The sequence below is a fragment of the Megalops cyprinoides genome, chromosome 16 (assembly GCF_013368585.1).
Source record: "Megalops cyprinoides isolate fMegCyp1 chromosome 16, fMegCyp1.pri, whole genome shotgun sequence".
Classification (NCBI taxonomy): Eukaryota; Metazoa; Chordata; class Actinopteri; order Elopiformes; family Megalopidae; genus Megalops; species Megalops cyprinoides.
In genome coordinates this window covers 6,345,825-6,369,057 of record NC_050598.1, presented here as the reverse complement: position 1 = coordinate 6,369,057, position 23,233 = coordinate 6,345,825, and the positions used below count along the sequence as shown (strand labels likewise).

Here is a 23,233-nt window from a genome sequence, read left to right as displayed (position 1 = left end):
CCTATAATACATGGTTAGCTACCAATTTTACTGGCAAAGTTGGCGTATTTACCACCGCTGACGAACATCTAGAATGGGAACCAACACTCTCGTGTAAACGAAACATGACTAAACTATTTACTCGTGTAGTCTGATCTAGCCAGCCGGAAATACAATTAAAATAAACACTTCAGCAGTTAAATTAACTGAATTAACTCAAGTTGCACCCGCGGTTATTCCAAAACATACTGGTTTTATTTTCTGGCCTCTGATTGGCAGGAGATGGAGCCACTTGAACTCCGCGCAGTTGTCCAACTGCTTCCGGTGACATTTTTGGGGAATCCCCAAAGCGTGCTTTTTCGAGCAGCGGGAAAATCGCACGGTGCTCAAGCGGTTAACAAGCAGGCAGGCCCCGCTTCTCAGAAGTGTCTCTGAATTCTGAAGCGGAAGACACATAGCAAAGAAAGGCTGTAACAAATCGCAGCAGTGGCTTCGACCGGAGAGGAGGTAAAGTTATCGGCAGTTACACCCTCATTCAAAGAAATGTAGGTCCGATTGCTAGCTATGCTAATCTGTTCCTTAGCGATCTAGTTTCTTTATAAGTCTGTCCTGCCAATGATAGCATGTTGCTACCTAGCCAAATGTCTGTGGCGGCAATCTAGCTAGCTAGCGGACGTTATCCAACTAATTATTTTAGTTGCAGAACTTTTTGCAGAGCTCCGACCATCTTCTTTGAATTGGGATCTCATTCACAGACCGGTTATGATATGCCGTGTTTTGAATTGCGAACGTTGAAAGCTACTTTATGTAATGAGGAAGGGCATAGACAGTCGTACTTGGATCTTCTTCCCATCGACCGGTTTGCTTGATGTCTTCTTATTCATAGTTTGCAGCACAACCATTCGTTTCCTGCCTTAACCAGAGACGCACGGACCGTTTGACTCTAGTTTTGGAGCAGTTTAATATCTTTTACAAATGTAAAACAATAAATGTTTGCAAAGTATTTTTTCGTGTTTTTTGCGTTGTCCCGCACCAAGATAAGCAAATCGGGCCTTGCCTTAATGGGAAGTTAAAGTAGCTCGTTGAGGCCTTGCTGGAATGTGTTTGAACTTCACACGAAATAGGTGCTTAAATCAAAGATTTGGATTTTACCAGATTGGTTCCCTGGAGATCATGAGATGCGCAACTCAGGACTTGAACATTTATACCGGAAGCCAGTGATCACTGTGAGGCTTCATAAACGCTGTGTTCAGAAGTGCTACAATATGCTGTAAACAAGTTTGTCTACCTGTGTAGCCTGTGTACGACCAACGCCATGTATTCCATAAGACGTTTTCCCAGTGAGAATTGCGACTAGCATAGTTAAGGTTGTTGTTACAAAAATTGGTATCTGGTTTGGCCCAAGGAAATCTGTGGCTTCACAGAAAATAGGCTACTTCATCTGGCCTTAAAATTAAATCTGTAAAAAAAATCTGGCCTAGAGTTCTGTGGAAACTGGTGCAAAACAGGTGAAAGAGGTCCCCTGCTTTTGGTAAAATTGGTGTCACACTGGAGTGGCTGACACACATTTGGGTAAAATTCCTTGGGCAGGTACAGAGTTTTTGTCTTGGTTAAAGGCCAATCGGCACCTTATCAGATCGTCTCTCCTAATTGCTTTTTTTTTAATTAATGTTACGTGCCTATCATTTCTTTCCTATATGTCTAGAATATGAATTGTGATGAATGTAATTGCTTTTGTTGACTTTTTAAAAGTTTTATAGTATGTTCATAGTCCTAAACTTTTTTTGGGAGTAGATTTAAAAAAAAAAAGTTCCTCTGTATTTTAACAAATGGCTGCTGGTGTCACTCGGGGTCACACGCAGATTAAAGTACATTACTGTTACAGCCAGAGTACATCTCGATGGCGAGTCCTGACAGGACTCTTCTCAGGACCAGTCTGGGTAGTTATACACCGGCAGTTTGGAGTGAGTTGTGGGGGAAATTACGAGACTAGTATCGGCCAAATTTTGCATGTAGAATCCACACAAACTTGTCCTCGCATGATTTGGGGTTGCAAGTGAAACATGAGATACCAAAGACATTTTGCTCTCCTCACTCAGACTGAGTGGGGAGACCTTTAGGCACAGTGTAGGCGGATGTAAACTGACTGTCCTGAAAGATGTTTAAAATGCTGATTTGTCCTGAAGGACAAACTCATCAGCTTGATGTAAAATGCATTTTATGCATACCTTTTTTTTTTTAGATCGGGCTTCTTCCTTTATCTTTCCCCTAACTCTTGCTGTCTGTGTTCTGGGGTTCTGGGGGCTTGCACAATGTTCACACTGGTGAGACTCCTTGAAGAACTTATGGGGCTCCTTGCATCAGCATGAATAATCGTAGCTGCTCTCCCTCTCCCTGCTTCTGTTTCTGTCCTCTGCCTTTAGCATTTGCTGTGCTGTGATTGGCTGCCTGAGTGAGGGACAGGAAGCGGAAATGGCAGAGCAAGAGTCAGATACTCTCCCACTGAGCCAGGAGTCTTTCCAGGAGCTGTGGAACATGATGTAAGTTTCTGGCCACTAGAGGGAGCCCCTCACTGGCGTCAATGCTCAGACACAGAGAGGGGAAACGGTGGGCGGGCCAGTCAGTGGAGCCTTTGTCGAGATACCAAACCAGCCCAGAGGCCCTGAGAGAACCACGCTCTTGCTCTCAGGAGTCTGAACTCAGCAGGGTTTCAGAACTGTTATTTGTCTTTTTGAAGATGCCTGTTTTCTCTGAGTTTGCATACAGCATGGTCTTTTTGTGTCCTGTGCCTTATCAGCTTGATTTCTGTTGTTCCCCTCCAGCGTTGCTCAACCCACCACCAGTGTCTCTCCAGTTGTGGCAGACACCTGGGAAAGCCAAGTAAGTCAAGACCATCATTCTTGCTGTCAATGGCACTATGTCCATTAATTCACTTTCTTCTGTCAGTAACCATACACACGAGTAACAGTGGCTGACTGTTGAGGGAAAAAAAAGGAGGGTTTTGATGATGTGGCTTCATTTGCCTAACCACAGTTTGTGGAGGGATGAGTAAGAGGTGAATGCACTGCCAAACCACAGGCTGAGGATTGGCATACGGGGGCGCTGAGTACAAACCTGTGTTCAGACATCTTAGGAATCAAGGCAAAAAAGAAACAAACAGGACACTTAATGGCCCTCTGATCATAACGGAAGGGGTAGGAGGTGGGTGGGAGGTTTGGGGGGAGGGGTTAAGACTGATGACGTGAATTTTTTTGGATGCATGCAGAATTACAAAGGCAAGCCCCTTGTGGGGTTAGCTCCTTTACGGGCTCTTGGTCAAATTCCACAGACATTCCGGTGGCCCTTCGCTCAGTCCGTACTAGTGTTTGACGAAAGGAGCAGCTTTCGTCTTCAGAAAATGCATTTGCAGTATCATGATGTATTATGAATTTGTGTTGTACGACCTGTTGTATCGTAGTATACTTGGCTTTTGTCGGAGGACACAAGTTAACTTGTGGTAGGGCTTGAATAGTGTTATGCTCACACTCACTGGTCTGGGAGTGTTGTGAGTCTGGTCTGACACTGTTGCTTGTTTAAATCGAATGGATACACTTATGTTCTATTATGCTGGAAGCCGCTCTTGATAAGAGCGCCTGCTAACTGTATGTGATGTAATGGAATCATCCAGCGATAATGGCCGGGGACATTCAAATCGCTGTGCAACGGGGGAAAACTCTGAGACTTTCCGCACTGATGGAGGGGGACGTTCCTGTTCTGATGACAGGAGGAGAAGAGTGAGAGGCCTATTTAAAAGCTGGTAGCTTCACCATGGAGTGAACATGCAGTGATGTGTGTCGCATTGACTTTCAATGAACTTACAAACGACCATAAGGGTCCACACGACTGGGACCCTGTGAGGTGATTTGGCCTGGTGGTTTCTCTCAGAAATTGCACAGTTTAGTGAAAAATATTCAAACTTTGTGCCACGGCCTTTGGAGAGATAACCATGGTGATGCCGAATGTTAGTGCTGCTGGTAACCAGCGTTATCCTCATAATGCAAATAAGCAGGTTTATCTGCCTAAACCACTGTGTTCAAAGAAGAGAAGTCGTGTTTCGCTAGCGGTCACCGATAAGAGAAAGCTTTGCAGAGTTGGTGTGAGTTTCTTGGATGACGCCAGAAGAGCAGCTGTTATCCCCCTGATTGGAGCCCGCTTCACTATGGTGAACTGTGGGAATTGTAGTGCAAAAAGTAGTTGTAGTGCATTAATGATGCGGGATGTATTGGTCTCACTTCAGTGCACCTGTATTAGTGCTGAGGTCTTCGTAGGTAAAATGAGCCTAATGCACAACAAATGATTCCAGAGGTGGGGGATGTGTAAGAAAGCATAAAACTGATATCTTCTGCGTTTGTGATGGTGTGTGATCTTCCAGGCTGACATGTCCGCTGTCTTTAACTCTGCAGTTGCCAGTGGATGCCCCTCTCAGCGGGAACTTTGAGGCGGTGTTGAGCTATGAGATGCCCACCACTGCTACGCCCCAGCCATCGGTGTCGGCTTTGGACAGCGGCCCCCCGCTCGCCTCCGTGGTCCCCTCCACCACCGACTACCCTGGAGATCTGGGCTTCCGTCTGCACTTCCCTGAGCAGTCCAGCACTGCCAAGTCTGTCAACTCCACCGTGAGTTCTGTGCGCATGCGCGTGCACACACACTCCAGAAATTCAGTGAGGAACGCACACGCACATGTGGAGTGCCACAAAATCTAGGGCGGCAGTGTGGTGTCGTGAGAGGGTGCGTGGCCTGTAACCCAAAGGTTGGGCAAGTGGCTTCACCTCAGTTGCCTCACTAAATATCCACCTATATAAATCATTAATTTGGTCTGGATGAGAGGATCTGTTAACCAAATGTAATGCGATTTGTCAATTGCAGTTTGAATTAGGCTTATCGTTCACACCAGAATACTGGTGACTTTGCCTCAAATGAAAATGTGTTCACAAACAGCAAAATTAAAGTCAGAGTGGAGCAAATCAAATCTGAAAACTTTGATTCAGTAAAAAGGAAATGTGAAATAGGGAAAGCACAAATAGATGTCTTTAGATCTCTCTCTCCCCCTCCAGGGCTGCACTACAATTTACTTTAAGCTTAAAATAGCCTTACTTAGAATAGTTTTAAGTATGTCAAGTGTATTTGTGGACCAGCAGACAAGATGGAGGCAAGAAACCCAAAACAGTCTTGGGTGAAGAAAGGGTGAATTTAAAATCATCATTTCTATATTTCAGTGCCTGAAATATGGGATGTCACACACATGGATTAGACAGTAGGACACACACACATTGTTACATATTCTCCTGTTCATGTACTGCCAGCCACAGTAATATATGCACAGTTGCACTGGCAAAAAAAAATCACGCAGAAAGTGATCCAAATATATTAATGCACCATTACATTTATCCTGGACTATCTGTGTATTCATAATTCTGCCTGTTTTGACATCTGCATATTGAGCAATAATAAAAAACAAGAAGAATTACCTGTGCTCAGAAATCCAAAGATTCGGATGTGTAAATTCTCTCCGTCGTTACTGAGACGTGAAGTTTAGACCGTTGTTGCGATAATGCCTGACTATTGATCAGCAGCACTGGTGGATGGGTCCGTATTATTAAGCTCAAGTTGGGACACCACTAGTGTGTCTACTGAAACCACCATGATGATCAAGAGTACATTTTAACCATGTCATATAGGGTGCTGGTATCATTACAGAGGAGCTGTTTGCTTGGTTACTCCGGGTTCTGTTGTGTCAATGGTTGGCAGTGGTATTTTGCGAGACACAGCGCAAAGACATGACAAGGCATGTCCGTTGGCTGTACTTCTGTCCAGGGTTTGTTTTTTCCGGCAAGGATAGGGTTACTGCAGTTACACTCCTCACCCTGTAAGCCGTTGGTGTTTTTTCTTTTTTTTTTCCTCTCTTACATGGTTACATGAATCTGGAGCTCATCGAGCAGGTGCAGGCGTGTTTTTAGAACCCAAACCCAAAAGGAAGTGGTGCAAATCTGTCTGAATGACACCTGGGACCAAGTTCTGTGGCTTCTGAAGCACTTTCATTCTTGAAGCTCTGCCACAAGAGAGCGGCTGTCTTTGCGAGATATTTGCATTAAAAAGCATATTTTCACTGTATTTCTTTGAAAAAATGTCCGTCACAGAGTGCTTTGTGTGTGTGTGTGTGTGTGTGTAATCTCACACATATACACACACACACATGTTTGTGAGGGAGAGAGAGATGAGGTCATTCATGCACTTTCATGCCTGCTTTCTGTTTGTGTTCATGCCTGCACTGGTCTAAGGCATGCCAGGACTTGTTCAGTGTGAACAGGGCGGGGGAGGGGAGTTGGGAGAAGGTGCTGGGTATATTCCCAGCCAAAGTACTCAGAGCAGATTCAGATCCTGCTGCTTGCCTCAAACTGATCCTGCAGTCCCTGGAAGGGAAATAATGCAAGAAATGATGAAGGGATAAGCAACGCTAAAGAATGATAGGAGAGGGGTTTTGTGTAGAGTACGTGGTGGTAAGACACCTGCTGAACGTTAATATCATATTAAAACCAGAATTGCCTAAGTGCATTGAAATTAAGGATGGCTTGGGCATGGCACAGAAGGTAAGAGGGGGCGTTTGTGTGGAAGGTGCTGACCTCTTAATAGCGTCATTACATCATGCGGTTCTCCGCTGTGTGGTGTTCTTGTGACGTTCACAGTTGTGTTTGTTATAAGGCTTTTCCTTTCCTATTCACTTCAGTATAAGTGTCCTTTGAGCAGTAATGTTTCTTGGATGAGCAGTCCAGCGGCTTGCTGCTATCCAGTCTGTATGTGTACATTTTAATCAAAACTTGAGTCTGAGTTTGTGTAGCGGAGCTGTATGGCGCACTGCTGATAGCCGCACTGCTCCTCCCTGCAGTTTTCTCCGGACCTGAACAAGCTGTTCTGCCAGCTGGCCAAGACGTGCCCCGTGGAGATTCTGGTGGACCACTCCCCTCCACTGGGGGCCGTCCTGCGCGCCACCGCTGTGTACAAAAAGTTGGAGCACATGGCCCTGACGGTGCGCTGCTGCCCCCACCACGAGAAGACCCATGAGTTCAACAACGGTGAGAGCCGCTCCTCAGAGTTCACTAACACAACGCCCGAACACAGTCGCAAGGCCCCTTTTATGCCTTTAATAATTCCCTGTTCCGGGTATTTACGGGTTCTGTTTCCTGTATTTATGGGTTCTGTTCCGTGTACTCACGGGCAGTGTCCTTGCCTTAGTCATGGGCATGCATGTGAACAGAAGCATCACACCTAGAGCAATTCATTATTGTGGTAGTAATGAGCGACAAGATCTGCGTGTGAACAGTCTCCAAGATGGGCAGAGACATGCAGGTGTATTACAAAGACATACTGCGCTTCAGGAAGCTTTCAAGCTGTTGACGCCTCTTAGTATAAGCGCAGGTCAGCGCGACTGACGTATGACAGGGCAAACTAAGGGCTTGGTGCCTGCTGTGTCTCGGAACCACACCACACAGAAATTCGGCTTTCATCAAAGTTGTTGTCCTTTGTGCCCCCCCTCCCCTCAGGTCCTGCCCCCCCAAGTCACCTGATTCGAGTGGAGGGCAGCCAGCAAGTCTCTTACATGGAGGACTCCAACACCGAGAGGCATAGCGTCGTGGTTCCCTATGAACTCCCACAGGTAATGCCCCGTCACCCGATCACCTTTACCTGTCCAACTGGTCAAAGTGTTGTTAATTATCCTACATTTTAACGAGGAGCCAGGGGGCACAGAGCTACTCAGTACTCACTTGCTCAGATGTCAGAATGCTGCATCCAATTGGTGAAAGGTGAAAGTGAACAGGTTCTTGATTTCAACTCTGACTCCTTGCAGCAAATCAACATGTTCACAGCAAACCTCAGTGTGAGCTCTCAGTACATACCCACATGGCTGTCCTGGACTGATTAAGCTGGTTCTGTTTGTTTTTCGAGAGTGAGGGGGGGAATGAAGTGGCAAATGCATGGAAAGATTATCATCACCACGGGCCCCTACCCACACACGCAAATAGTACACGCGCACTGCGTGTGCCCTCCCCAAGCACACAGAGTTCGGTCGCAAAACAGCACAGGGCAACCCACAACCACACTGTATGTATTGCTTTGAAAGTATATTCGTTATTTTGACATGTTAAATTACTGCCATTTTAGGTCTGTTTCAATTTACAATTTGCTCTATAATTCATTTCTTCTATAATGTTTCGTTCTATACATGCCATGTACAGCACAGTATATACATCTTTAGGAGTCAAACACACACCTTAATTTAAATAAAACCGCAGTGAAAAATATTCCACCTAAACCACTGGCTTTCTTCTGGCCTTCTTTGAAGAGAAGTCATTGATCATTAATCATTAATGATGGTCATCAAAGTCCAACTCCTGGACAAGTTCCGATTCAATGGCCATGAGTGACAGCATGTTAAGGCGTCTCTGTCATCCTTGTCCTTAGTTCATTTTTAATCCTGGACATTTGTGAAAAGGACCGTTCTCCCTGGCAGTTGCTGACAGGAAGCATCAGATACAGTCTTAACGCAATGTATACATTGGGAAATGTTGACTGCAATCCACAATCGGGCATTATTTTCAGATGTTTTCGATGTAGGCATGTTCAGTCCGTCAGGTCTAATGACAGATCTGAAGTGAATGAGTTCATCGACAAGACTTCTGTCCACATCAGAGGGATAGGCAGAGGAAAGCGTGTTCGCTTTGTCAACTGCTTCACTGTCTGATGTGGTCTCTGGCATGAACAGAGCCCCAAATAGATCACATAGGTGCTTGAATGCATCAAGTCTGTGGCCAAGACAGCTGACTAACTTATCAATAACCACTTTTTTTTTGAGTTTACACTTTGCTGACCCGCTAAGTGCGCGTTTCTCCATGTTGACATTTGACCTATAGCCTATGTCATTATGACATTATTTAATCCGCTAATTTACAAAACAGTCAAACAATTTCTTAATCGTGCTACATTTTCAAAATCACATTTACTCCAGTATTTTAAAAACAAAAATACTTTTCACATTAAAAAAAAGGATAATAATCAATCTTAAGGCCAAGGGCCCCCATTGGCTCCAGGGTCCTGGACACGTGCCCACTTTCCCCATGCGGTAATCAGTCTATGGGCAAATGGCTTTCTGGGAATTGTAGGAGACTGATTTCTGTGGAGTTGGTGGTGGAGTCATGAATGACAAATTGACTCCTTTTATTGCTTTGTAACCCAGGAGCCCCAGGGTTTGAAGTCCCCCTTCAGTAAAGGCAAGGGACAGCATGCATATGTGTAGGGTAGTGCTTGGAATATATGTAATATACAGAAGTAATATACTTGATATAAGTAATGATTGTGCTTAGTATATTAAACACAGTTGATGTGTTGACTTGCAGCCGGGCTCCGAGTGCACCACGGTGCTGTATAACTACATGTGCAACACCAGCTGCATGGGCGGCATGAACCGCCGGCCAATCCTAACCATCATCACGCTGGAGACGCAAGAGTGAGTCTGCTTATCATTACCTGTCAACTTTCTTTCACCATCTCTTTCTCTCTCTCTCTGTCTTTACTTCTAGGCTATCTTTGATCGTCCCTCTTTCTCACTCTGTCTGTACCTTTCAGCTGTCTTTGACCATTCCTCTCTCCTGCTCTCTCTCTCTGGTGATACTCTTTTTCTCTACCAATATTACCTGAAAACTACCTTTGACCTATCTAGCCAGCTCTCTCTCTCTCTCTCTCTGTCTCTCTCTCTCTCTCTCTCTGTCTCTCTCTGTCTCTCTCTCTGTCTCTCTCTCTGTCTCTCTCTGTCTCTGTCTCTGTCTCTGTCTCTGTCTCTGTCTGTCTGTCTGTCTGTCTTTACCTGTCAGCTGTGACTGTCCCTTGTTATCATCACTCTATCTCTTCCTACTTTGGCAATCCCTCTTTCTATCTCTGTTGGCTCTCTGACATCTCTTTTTCTGTCACCATCTCCAACCCCCCCGTGCACATCGTCATCGTCACATAACCGTGCCTCCTCCTCCTCGCCCTGCAGGGGCCATGTCCTGGGCCGCCGCTGCTTCGAGGTCCGTGTGTGCGCCTGCCCTGGCCGGGACAGGAAGACTGAGGAGGAGAAGTTCCAGAAGAAGCAGGAGAAGACGAGCACCAAGACCTCTGGCGGGACCAAGCGTAGTAAGAGCGGGAGAGGCGTATCGGGGGTGGGGGGTGAGATGGGGCGGTGTTTGGGGAAAGTGAGGGTGGAGTGGGATTTGGGTCTGACGAGGAGGAATGAGGACTGAAAGGGTGGTACTGCAAATCAGTTGTGATGTGGATAGCTATCAAGCCATTTATGCATGTTAGTCTCTATATTTATGCATATTATATGCTTTTTGTTGTTGGTTGGCTGTAATTGTTTCGTTCCCAAGAGGATTGTCAGCTGACTGGTTCCCGCCCGTCTTAGATTTCAGGGAGGTGTCTCAGCCCACCACCCGCCCAGAGGTCAGCAAGAAGCCCAAGACTGTGTCCAAGCCTGAGGAGGAAGTCTACACGCTGCTGGTGAGTCTGCACACACAGTCGCACATGTGTGCACCTGTTGGCGGTGGGTCAAGTAGTGATCAATCCACACATCCGTTGCCCCCTGTGTGAAGCTCTGGGAGAGTGTCTGTGGGGGTGTTTTTGGGGCTGTATCCCACGTAGTGCATATCCTCTACACTTGACTTGAACTCATGTGTCAGACATCAACAGCAGTGCTTAGATAAGTGTGACTCGTACTGCGAGTGATAGACTTGATCTGGTTGTTAGATAATTGGGGATATTTGCAAATTTGATTATCGCACATCAGTATATTTTTGTATCTAAATTAGTATCTAAATTCTAGTATCTAGTATCTAAATTCCTGCATTAAAAAAAATAACCTTTTAAAAGCAATGCGTGTACTATCCCGACGCATTTCCTCTGTCAGGAAAAACTGCTATTGGTATGGCTAACATTCCACAAAATTCCCTCATTGGTCGAGACAGACAACGTTATCTGACCTTGAAAATCAAACGTTTTCTCAGACCTGCTGCTGGAAACAAGAATGGAAGGTAAGTATCCAGTAAAAAGGTTGTTGTGCTAAAACCATGCCAACCAAATTGCACTAGGCTAATTGGACCTTACTGAAGCAGTATAAGTAGTCTACGCTTAAGCGTAAAAAAAAAAATAACAAAAAACAAGCTTGGAATATAAAAGAAATGAGGACTTATAATAAGGACTAATTGGTGCACTTATGCTATAAGTTGCAAGAGTTTAACACTGCACAATTTACAAATAGTAATGTATATTTATTCTTTCAAATGAAACATTCAAAGAAATTTACCCTAAAGCACAGCCCTTCTGAATTAGTCGTCATTTAAGCAACCGTTTGCAGCTTTGATGTTTTTTCATTTGGATTCATCATCATCATCATGGAAGTCGAGTTATTAAAATAAAAATTTGCAGCACACAGTTTGCACTTCACAGTAGTTTCGCTAATTGTATCACAGTCCTTCCACACGGTACCCTACTTTTGTATGAACTGTCCATTTTTCACATAAATGGTTTATGAGCAAATTGGCTCCAAGAATCTCCCCGCAGCTTCAGAAAAAGTGTGGACACACAGCCTAGTTTTAAGGTTTGATATTTTATACTTTATGATGAAAATGCAGCCTAAATGATATATCACTTCGCTTTATTTCTTATGCGGTGATTGCCATCGTTCGTCCGATAATTCAATGCTTTTGAAATAGCGATAGGCATCTGCTGCCTAGCCAAGATAAGATAACCATAGAGAAATTTACCCACAACGTCAATATTGGCTCCCTTTTAGTAGGCCCTGTTTCTCTCTCGGACACCGTCTCATTCGAACGTGCACACCCTTGCACACACGCAGCAACTCAAATGTGACCCTCACAGATAATCTGTAATGCCAAATGTCATTTTAGTTATTGCAATTTTCTGTTTATTTTTATCTTTGAGAGAATTTTCATTTGATTTTTTTGCGCTTTGTAAGATTATAGTACTTCTAACTTCTGACCAGACGTGGTTCAGAATCAGAAAACTGTTAACCTGATGGCCTTATTATCATAGTTACAAAGGAAGCTCCACACCTCTTGGCGCCACGTTACAGTTGGAGCCAAGAGCAATTGATTAAGGCAGGCAACAGCCATCAAGTGAAGCATACAACCAGGAGTGGGCAATTGGCAACCATCACCACACAAAGGGGCGGTCAGAATCAAAGGATCCCGATTTGCACTGGGAACATAGGTTGATGTTGCAACAGTGTAAACCTATCGTTTGTTGCCATTTGTTTCATGGTATAAAAGGCCGATCACGGTAACAGTTCTCTGAGTTAAAGTTTCCCAGGCAGAGATGCTGCCGGATTCCATCACCAAATAAAGCTTTTTCTCCAAGCGCGCTTCTGGTCCGGTTCGTTTACTTTTAAAATTAGAAGAAAATCCAACAGCTTTATTTAACTTTATGCCTGAAAACATATGACCAAGTAAAGAGGGTTTGTAATTAAGCCTGTTTCTTTTCACACCGGGAAAAAAAAATTAAAAGCATTCAAATATCGGCCAGAAATATCGGTTAACGTCCTTGTTTTGTTATAGATAATCATTATCATATCAGCATTGAAAAAACCATATCGGTGGATCCCTACTCCTCATGACGTGATTCCTCCTCTCCCATTGCTTCCCAGGTCCGCGGGAAGGAGCGGTACGAAATGCTGAAGCACATCAACGATGGCCTGGAGCTGCAGGACCTGGTGCCGGCTGCCGACCAGGACAAGTACCGGCAGAGACAGTGAGCGCACCCGTCCCTGACACTCTCATGACCGCTGTCATATTGTGTTCGCACCTGGATGAGTTTGCCAGCGGCCGTTTCCATCTGCAGCCCTTTCTGTCTGAGTGCGGACAGAAGCGACTGCTGCAGAGACGCCAGGCATGTAAATTCAACTGACAGTTTCCAGATGGCCAGGGCCTCGCGTCATAAAGATGGAAAATACGTCTTTTTCCACCTCCTCCACCTTCCGGCTTGCCTCTTCCCCTCTCTCTCTCTCTCTCTCTCTCTCTCTCTCTCGTTTTTCCCCTCTTTCTTGTGAGACCAGCAACAGGCCACATATTTGACGAACCTCCTTCCTGTTCTGTTACAGGCAGCCCAAGACCGCCAGCAAGCCGGAGCGTGAGGGGGCGGCGCCTAAGAAAGGGAAGAAGATGCTGGTGCGGGGGGAGAGGAGCGACTCTGACTGAGGGGCGACACCCCCCCTCCCCCCGGTCACTTCTGCTTTCAAATCATGTAGCTGCTATCTACACAACAACCCAGCTAGGGTGCCTTCACCAAAAATAACTAAGCATAAGCTATAGCCTTTTTTATGCTTTATATAATGAAAAACTACACTATCCTAGTGCCTGAAGATTGGAGTCAGGGGGCTAACAGGTGGCATGTGGCCATGTGGCACGGCTTATTGTGTATGCCAAACAAACAGCAGACTTCACATCCAGCCTGTTTGCTGAATAGTGCTACCGGTCCTGCCTCTGTTTGTCTTCGTGCCATGTTTTCCATATTCTGAAACTTCCTTTTACTCCATTCGGTTGCATTTTAGACCTATTTCTCAGCAAAATGCACTTTTCTGGGTTCCTGTGTATGATGGCTAACATGTTTTTTTTGTTTTGTTTTTGCTTGGCAAAGAGTTTATAATACTGCCTTTGATAAATTAGACTGTCTTTGTTACACACACTTTTATACCCCTCTGCACACCTGGATAAATGCTGGCATTTTGTCCATGAAAACAACGCTACGTTTCTTCCCTACATGTTGCCACACACAATTTTGTAAAATTCAGTTTTTTTTTCCAAATTTTTACACATACCTACACAGGGTGGGTGAACATTTATTTTTCAATAAAAAGTAATAAACCTTGAATAAACCTTGGAAATTGTTCTTTTGGCTACATGGTTGTGTCGTTATGGTTTTATGGCTGCTTGTACCTGGTCTAAAATGGAAGTCTTGGAATCGGACCTTGCAAGGCAGCAGTATTTTCTGTTTTCTGTCTTTTTCCAGACCTTGAATCAGTAGTTATTATTATTATTATCTGTTCTCACCTATAGTACATCTCTTAAATTTAGATTTGTCAATAGCTTTTTATTGCTGTCATATGAACTTAAAATATTTTGCCACCTGGAATATGCTGTATGTTGCAGTGGTGCTGCTGTGCAGACTCTTACTGACTGCACTGCAGTAAAAACTCTGAAGGGTCCGTGTAATCTTCAGCTGTAGTGTATCAGATATGTGAAAAAGGGCAGGTTGGGAAAGGGATAAGCATGAAAACCAAGTGTTATTCCTTGGTGTAAACACTGGGCTTGAAGTGTAATTTCCTGTCATATATAAAATAATATAAGGATAATATATATTTATCCTTATTTGAGCTGAAGAACAACAATAATTAGCCAATTAACCACATACACATCCATGCATCTCCCCTCCGATCAAACAATAATCATAACTTCATAATTAATGTCTTAATTTTATTGTTAGTTTTACACAAGGAGCATATGCACTGCTGACACTTGGAAATCAAGTTTAATCACCAGGCTGTAAGTTGTTGGTTAGTGATTTTGGCAGACTGCTTCCCAACGAAATGGCTGATCTTCATTTGTTTATTTTTTGTACTTCCATTACTGTTTCCGACCATGTGTTCACCCCTGGCTTTAGGCAAGTGTTCCTCACAATAAAAGGAAAACTGTAGCTAACACTTGTAAAATCTTGTGGTCAGGGATCACATTCCTTGGTTGTGCTTTGTGATGGAACTAGGGTTTGGAAGTTTGTCTTGTAAATGTGTCACATCATGGTGTATAAACACAGCTGTGGTTCCGGGTAGGACTCTGAAATGCCATAAACGGAAAAGCAAACAAAACAAAAAATGAATTTGCCTCCCCACAAGTTCTGCCACTGGGTATCTTTATGTGTGATCCCATATTGGCCTTTTAGACCGACTTCTCTTCAGTAGAGAGCTCTGTAAGAAGGAATACACTTACCTTGTGGGATCTGCTTTATGTAGCAGGAAAACAACTATCAACCCTCAGTATATTAGCGAAAGGACAGGTGAGAAAACAATCCCTTTGCTTGATTTTAAACAATGTGTGTCTATCAGCGTATTAAGAGTAAGTATAACTGCATTCGGAAGCCAAGTGTGGTAATTTGATTTCAGAATTAAAGAAATTCTGATCAGTGCTTACATACTGAGTGAGCTTGTATCTGTCAGTCACACCTAGGAAAACACGAAGGCTGGCTTCACTTTTGAACTGAAACTGAGAGTTGATGTCAGTCTGTTTAGTGAAATTCAAGAACATCCCGTCATTTCTCATCTGGGCATTTCAGATGGAAGAGGAATGAACTCAAGCCTTCTGTTGGCAAAAGAGGAAAAAGAAGCAAGGAGCTGTAAAGTCTCTCATGACATCTGAAATCCAATATCATCCAAGGAGTCACAAGATAAAATGGTGAAGATTCGGGCGCAGGAGGAGACACTCAGTGGGGGCCTTAAAATTGACCCTGCCAGCCAAAAGACAGCAGGCAAGTCCAAGGAAACATGAAGATAATCTAGAACACAAGGGTAAAAATGGAAAAGACAGAGATGGAAGTCACGTGGAAGATGCATCATTACGTGGCCTAGAAGTGATTGGCCAGCTATAGGTGCGTCTGAGATGAACAGCGGTATGTTGTTGCATAGAGGATGGTTACAGGTTTTGAACCTATTCCCAGTATCTTTAGTAATCAGGGTTTAGAGGAAACCAACATCATCTGTGTGTCATCCACTCCAGGGTGAAAGTACACGAGCCTGTCCAGCTCTGCCCCCGGGTGATTTGCATGATGCAAAATGGACAGTAGAGAGCATGCAACAGTTATGCTTTTGTTGGCCTTTGCATCTTTTGCATGTGACTGCAATGAATGTACAGGTACCTTCTATCTTAAATCTGTCCTCGGTTTACATTTACATTTACATTTATTTATTTAGCAGACGCTTTTATCCAAAGCGACTTACAAAAGTGCATACAGCAAGTATAGCGACAGTACGGGGACAGGATGTGTACAGTTCCACAATGAGACAGTTCTCAGCTGAGAGCAAGGTCTGTTTGAGGACACAGTACTATTAGATTTGTACAATTACAGCCTATAGGGCAACTAATACGATACACTTTCAAACGGCGGACTTTGACAACTTCAAACGGCGCAATGAGCGTCAGGGTAAAGGCGGCAACAAGAAACAATTTAAAAAGCACAGCAACTTACGACAGCACTGATGGGCGGGGGGGCAGCAACTGTGTGCTGGGTCAGTCCAGGTAGAGTCTGAAGAGGTGCGTCTTCAGGCCCCGTCTGAAGGAATGGGGTGAAGAAGCTGTCCGTAGCGAGACCTCATCCTTTTGAATTTTAATAGAAATCTCAAATATCAAATAGGTGTCCTTGGGAAAGGTGATGACTGGATATTGTGACAACTAGGTAGTCTTCACAAATTTCCGTTCCTGATTGGGGCTGGAAAGCCACTTACATTTGTCTGTAAAGCTTTTAAACAGTAACTGTCAATGGCTTTACCTAGCACTACGTTCTGCCTCAACCAATGACAAGCATGCCACAAAATCGGCAGGAGAGGCTGACAGGGCTGCGTGTCTTCAGGTAAAAGGTCAAATAATGGCCCTATTCCTTTGATCAACAGTCATCATACAGTGCCCTGACATCCCAGTTGGTTGGCTTCAAAACCATGCAAAAGCCACATTTCTGTTCTAGCCCCATAGCATTGAAAATGTAGGGAGAGGACTCAGTGGGATCTATTTGGATAGTGTTAATACTCATGTCCTCTGAATTTATGATCATTGATGATCTGAAAGAATTTCTTCCACAGGCAAACCAAGATAAAGTTGATTCAAAATCAAATTTTCATGTATTGGCCAAGCATGCTTTTGCACATACAAGGAATTAGACTACGGTCCCAGTGTCTGTCTTAGTGCGTTTCATACAATGATTTTCAAGATGATGACAACAAATACCATCTACTAGTAGTGGTACAACAAACAACAAGAGTAGTGCAGGACGTATACAAGGAATGGCGTAAGGATGGAATGAATGAGGTATATATAAAATGAACAGATATTGTATGATAAGTTAACAGCTACTGCACAATAAGTTAAAGTGTACAGAAGTGCAGGCTGTGGGTCTGTACAATAAATTGTTATAGACAAATTGCACAATGAGCATGATATAAAGTGTACCTGAGTGCAGGCTATGGATATTCACAACTATAGTTGTACAACTTTTGCACTGTGAGTCACTAATTTAACAGTGTGAAGCTATTCCTGTGTTGCCTTGTTGTGGTGGGTAGCGATCTGAGGCGTCTGCCAGTGGGGAGGAGTTCAAATATGTGGTGGCCAGGATGTGAAGGGTCAGTAATAATTATGCCTGCCTGTTTTCTGGCTCTGGTATTGAAAAGATCTCAGAGTACAGGCAGGTTAACTCCAATGATATTTTTTGCGGTCCTGATGGTGCGCTGTTGTTTGTTGATGTCTTGTTTGATGACAGTTACCACAGTTATAGAAGTGGTAAGGACAGACTCGATGATTGCTGTGTAGAACTTTACCAGCAATTCCCGTGGCAGATTGAACTTCTGCAGCTGGCACAGAAAGTATATCCTCTGCTGGGCCTTTTTGGCAATGGAGACGGTGCTGGTCTCCTACTTCAGGTCTTTGGAGATTGTAGTTCCCAGAAAGCTGAAGATCTCCACAGCCGAGACATAGGTCCCTAGGCAGGGGATCTGTGATCTCCTTCAAGTGGGCCAGCACCAAACTCTCAAAAAGGACTTCATGACTACAGAGGTGAGTGCAAGGTTTTTTGGGGACTGATATAATTATGGAGCGTTTGAAGCAGGAGGGAATTTTACATAGCTCCAATGACCTGTTGAAGATCTTTATGAAGACAGAAAGAGCCTGCGAATGTCATTTTCACTGATTATCAGTGTAGTCTGGTGTGCAGGGGGGATGGGGGGTATTGTTGTATGGGCAGGGTGAGAATTGGTGCAGGTAGTGGCTGGTGGGGGCTTGATTTTGTTCAAATCAAAATGGTCTGAGCACAAAAGGAATCTACTTTTTGAATACTAATTCAAATGTGAATTCTACTTTTTGAGACTTCTCTTGGGAATGACTTCCACAGTTCCATGCTTAGCGCTGCAACTGCAGCTGTAACTCCCAGCTGATGCCTGGGGTTTTGTGTGTTGGGCTATGACAGCGCCCTCTGTCATCGTCATTGGTTTTCCCTCCAATCAATTGCTCATTTATCGATCACTCCATTGATAGTTTGCCTTTGTCTCCTCTTGCTCTTGTCTTGCCTCTCTTAGACTCATGTCAGTCTTGACCCTTGCTCTTTTTTGTCTCGCCTTTATACCTTATTTCCTGCCATTTCCCTGCCTGTCCACATTCCCTCACAACTCCACCCACCTCGTAACGGCCACATGTAAAGCAGGCGCAAGTTCTAGGCAGTCATGCAAATTTTCACCTCCAGCTCTCATCTCAAACACAGGTGCATCGAGGAAGAGGGAGAGAGCAAGGCGGGGGTGGACAAAGCAAGGAGTGCGTTATGAGCGCATGAATCGACTCCGTGTCTCTGACCAAAGCGATCGACGGGATTTTGGTCACATTTCCTGGGTCTCCATAGCGGGAATTGGACGAAGTTCAGATCAGTCACAGGGGCCGTGAGTTTGAGCACTGCCAAGCATCACCTCAAGCCTGCATAAACTACACAGTGAAGGTAAACATAGCATCGCCTCGATTGCCAACATCAATTACGACTTCATTCTGCTGAAAATTCTTTGCTTCTGTGATTGTTTAAAAAAGAACAATGGCTTCTATTGAATAAATGAATTTTCATTGGGTAAAAACTGGTATCTGTCTATTTTCCTGTCAACAGGTCTCTTGTTTTCGCTACCATTCTATTAGTAAATATTTTCAGTGATGCAATGATGCAATACACCTCCTGTTTTAGCCTCCTGTCTGTCTGTCTGTCTGCAGCTGAAACAGATTCCCAGCTCGTGAGCAGGATGACAGGAAGGACAGCAATCCTGCTTCTCCTGGGTGAGTCCACTCATGTTAAGATGCTATGCTTGGCAGTGCACCGGCGTACGGGAGAATTAAGAAACCAAATGAAATTGCTGACATTGGGTGTCAAACATAAGACTGGGAGTCAGAAAGAACAGATGAAAATCTGAGTATCAGTGTTTTTTTAATGCTGTACTAAAGCTGAGATATGACGCATGGAAGAAATCCAAAATTTCCTGCAGTGTCCTTTTTTCACTTCATGCAAACAAAAGGCATATGATGGAAGTGATTATGGTCTCTTTTTACATCATATTAGTCACTGCTTGATAAAGTGCATGGGGAAGGTTCTGAATCTGTACAATGTGATGCATTAATTAATACTGCTGTAGCTTCCTTAAGGTTAATGGTCAAGATTTAATGGCAGCTTTTATAAAGTAAACTATTCTAGTTTTTATTTCTGTGAAATAAATGTAATTGTTGCCTTATGCTCCCCTTTTCACTTCCTTAGTGAGTGATGCCCATTCCCATACATTAGTATAGATCCCTGTCTGCTGGTCCACACAGTCATTCCACAGATGCTCTTATCCAGAGCAACTTACATAGGTTACAATTTTTACATGTTATTCATTTGTACACCTGAATATTTATTGAAACAGGTGCCATGGCAGGGAATCGCACCAGCAACCTTTTGGTTACGAGCCCGGCTCCTTACCACTGTGCTACACACACACGTGCACACACACACCACACACATTCTCACACGCACATACTCTCACAAACACATGCACACGCACACACACTCAGACACATACTCACGCGCACACACACACACACACGCACGCTCAGACACATACTCACACACACACACACACACGCTTAGACACATACTCACGCACACACGCATGTACACTCTGAACTACCTCTTCTCCCTCCTCAGCACAGAATGCCAGCCCTTCCCTCACTGACGCGTATCCCTCTCTTCTCTCATACCCCAGCATGTGTTTGCTGTGGCGCAGAGCGCCAGTACTATCTCCAGAGCAACGAGTCCGGGTGGGAAGAGGCCAGGCTGCACTGCCAGGTCTGCTTCAAAGAGCTGGTCAGTCTCACCGCCGACAACATGCAGGTCATCGTCCGGAACCTGACCTCCAACTACTGGGTTGGCCTCCGCAAGGACATCAACGGCTCCATGCCCTGGTCCCGGTGGTCCAATGATGACCCGGTGACCTTCCAGAACTGGTACCCGGGCCACCCAAAGCCCCCGCAGCCTCCACCCAAGCCCGAGCCCACCCTGCTGCCGACGACATCACCCCCGCTGCCCCCGCCGTCCCCGCCGCCACCGCCGCCGGCTAACGTGTGCAGCATCCACCTGCAGGACTTCTGCAAGAGCGACATCAACATCACCAACTACGCCAACATGTCAGAGACCGTCGAGCTGGACCCCGACGTGTGCGTGATCCGGTTCGAAGACATCTGTGCGAGCATCACCAACAAAACGGCGCCTGCCAACAACACGGAGCCAGAGATCCCCAACACCACGGAGCCTGCCAATGTCACAGACCACTGGACTACTCCCTCTTACAATGACAGCACTGTCACTGTGGAGGGGGAAGAGGAAGAGGTCCCAGAGAAACTTTGTGTATCTCTGCTGAGCTTCGGCATGTGGTTAGAGAAGAACTGCACTGACTACTTACCATATATCTGCTATGAAGGTAAACACAAGCGGGAACTGTTTGCTCATTCAGTGAAGGACAGTACCATTTCAAGGGCAGCATTTTGTTCAATGTCTGTATGTCTGTATAATTGATCAGTTTTTTGGTTAATTTTTGCAAGTATGCATTGGTTTAAGTTTACCTTCCAGATTTATAGACTTCTATGTTGAAGTAAATGTGCTGCTGACAGTCACAAGTGAGGACAACATTATATGCTTTCTTTTTTCCCTTCCTTCCTGTTCCCCGCCCCCCTTCTCTCATGTTGCTACCCCCTGTCCGTAGACCGTTTCTATGGCACAGCCACCGTCTCCAATGTAACCCTGTACAGCATGTCGCTAAACTGGCTGCCAGGGCCCGGGGATATCGAGCTCTACAGGGTGGAGTTGAGGGGGGACAGCACTCTGATCCAGAATACCACCAACCTCACCATGGACTTCGACAACCTCACGGCGGGCACGCTGTACAGGGTCCAGGTGTTCCCCATCAAGTGTGGGAGGGACCTCAACCCGCAGAATGTCTCCTTCTACACCAGTGAGTCCATGCGCCTTGGGGTAGGAGGAGAAAGACGCCGCCATTAGTATCCGGCCCATTTTTTTGTCCAGTGTTAAGGGTATTAGTTTGTAAGTAACCTCTGTTTGAATAGTAGGATACTCACAGGTTTGGGTGAAGGACCTTGCTTGGACAAGGACTGGACAACAGCAGCGTCCCGACGGTACTCTCACCAGCAGCGCCTGAATGACGCCGCTAACAAAAGCAACAAAATGCTGCCCTGTCCCAGCTCTGCCAGTGAACCATAAGGGAGCACTTATCACCTTATGGGGTCCTCTTTTGAAGGGTCTTTCAAGGCCTAAGAGCTACATAATGACTTCACAAAAGATTACATTAACATTCATCAAATTAAAGCGCACCCAAGTGACTCAACCAGTAAAAGCACTTGCTGTCTCAAGTGCATGATTGAGCACTATGGCCTGTGTTCGTTCCCAGCTGCATCATCTCTAATGATGACTGGAGGTCCATAGTGGTGGAATTGTTCCGCTAAGGGATATAGGGGAGTCAGGCTTGGTGCCAGGAGAAAATACAGAGGGGTGCAATCCACGGGGGTGCACAAAAAGTCATAAACACTATGTAGACATCGGGATATAAGGAGACAACTGGGGGTGCACTGAGGTCCATCTGGAGGTGTGATGCACCCCTAAGCACCCCCACAGTGCCGGGCCTGAGGGGAGGGTAGGTTGGCCAGGGTCTACTGCATTTCTCATCAGTGCCCCTGCTGGTCTATTGTGTGCTTATGCAGTTCCCTGCATAAAGCTGCGCATGAAGTGTCTTCCTCTGACTCAAGTCTGCGTAAGTACACATTTGGGCATTCCAGATTAGGAGAAAACATAAAATAAGATAAGGGAGGAGGAGGAGGGGGGGGGGGGGGGTTGTACAGTTAGATGGCCACAAGAAATGACTTCCTGTGGCATTCCGTAGCACATTTCGGTGGTCTGAGCCTGTGGCTGAAGGTGCTCTGATATGAGTGCAGTGTGTCATACAGGGGGTGAGAGGCATTGTCCATGATCCTGCATAGTTTCTGCAGCATCCTCCTCTCCGCTACCTCCCCCAGAGACTCTAGTTTCACTCCCAGGACAGACACGGCTTCATGAGCTTGTTGAGTCTACTGGTGTAAGCTGTCTTCACCCTGCTACCCCAGCACACTACAGCATAAAAGATCACACTGGCCACCACCGAGTGGTAATACATCTGCAGCATGGTTCTGCACACATTGAAGGATCTGAGCCTCCTGAGAAAATACAAGTGGCTCTGACCCTTCCTGTACAGAGCAGCAGTGTTCTTAGTCCAGTCGAGTTTGTTGCCAATGTGGACACCCAGGTATTTGTTATCGTCCACAACGTCCACCTCTGCACCATTGATGCTGACTGGGTTCGGAGGAATCCTCTGCTTCCTGAAGTCCAACATCAGCTCCTTAGTCTTCCCAATGTTGAGCTCCAGGTGATTCCACTCACACCACCTCACGAAGCTGTCCACCACCCCTCTGTACTCTGCCTCCTGTTCCCCGCTGATACAGCCCACAATGGCAGAGTCGTCTGAGAACTTCTGCAGATGGCAGGACTGTGAGCTGTATCTTAAGTCCGATGTGTAGAGGGTGGACAGGAATGGAGACAGGACGGTCCCCTGTGGTGCCCCCGTGCTGCTAATGATTGTATCAGACACGCATCCCTGCAGCCTCACATACTGTGGCTGACCCATGAGGTAGTTAGTAATCCAGGCCACTAGCTGGGCATCCACCTGCATGTTTGAGAGTTTATCTCTGAGCAGGGCAGGTCGTCTAGTGTTAAAAGCACAGGAGAGGTCGAAAAACATGACCCTCACAGTGCTGCCTGCCTCATCCAGGTGGGTGTAGGCCCTGTGCAGCAGAAAGATGATGGCATCTTCCACACC

The 23,233-nt window shown here is 45.3% G+C and overlaps 2 protein-coding genes across 3 annotated transcripts; both read left to right on the top strand.

Annotated features, from left to right (window-relative positions):
- The first annotated feature begins 328 nt into the window (after window positions 1–328).
- LOC118791346 (cellular tumor antigen p53-like) lies at window positions 329–13,448 on the top strand. Of its 2 annotated transcripts, XM_036548666.1 has the most exons (11): window positions 329–486; window positions 2,403–2,519; window positions 2,802–2,859; window positions 4,422–4,634; window positions 6,902–7,088; window positions 7,557–7,669; window positions 9,408–9,517; window positions 10,046–10,182; window positions 10,451–10,545; window positions 12,707–12,808; window positions 13,161–13,448. In XM_036548666.1, exons 2-11 carry the CDS (start codon window positions 2,452–2,454, stop codon window positions 13,254–13,256), a joined length of 1,179 nt encoding a protein of 392 aa, XP_036404559.1. In that variant the 5' UTR covers window positions 329–486; window positions 2,403–2,451; the 3' UTR covers window positions 13,257–13,448. The 2 variants fall into 2 exon arrangements, with proteins under 2 accessions (XP_036404559.1, XP_036404560.1); XM_036548667.1 differs by lacking the exons at window positions 329–486; window positions 2,403–2,519; window positions 2,802–2,859; window positions 4,422–4,634 and adding an exon at window positions 6,404–6,605.
- A 5,204-nt stretch (window positions 13,449–18,652) lies between these two features.
- LOC118791175 lies at window positions 18,653–21,642 on the top strand. The gene is made up of 5 exons (XM_036548458.1): window positions 18,653–18,795; window positions 19,056–19,118; window positions 20,078–20,791; window positions 21,074–21,322; window positions 21,626–21,642. The coding sequence occupies exons 2-5, from the start codon at window positions 19,085–19,087 to the stop codon at window positions 21,640–21,642; spliced, it is 1,014 nt and encodes a 337-aa protein (XP_036404351.1). The 5' UTR covers window positions 18,653–18,795; window positions 19,056–19,084.
- The last annotated feature ends 1,591 nt before the right edge of the window (window positions 21,643–23,233 follow it).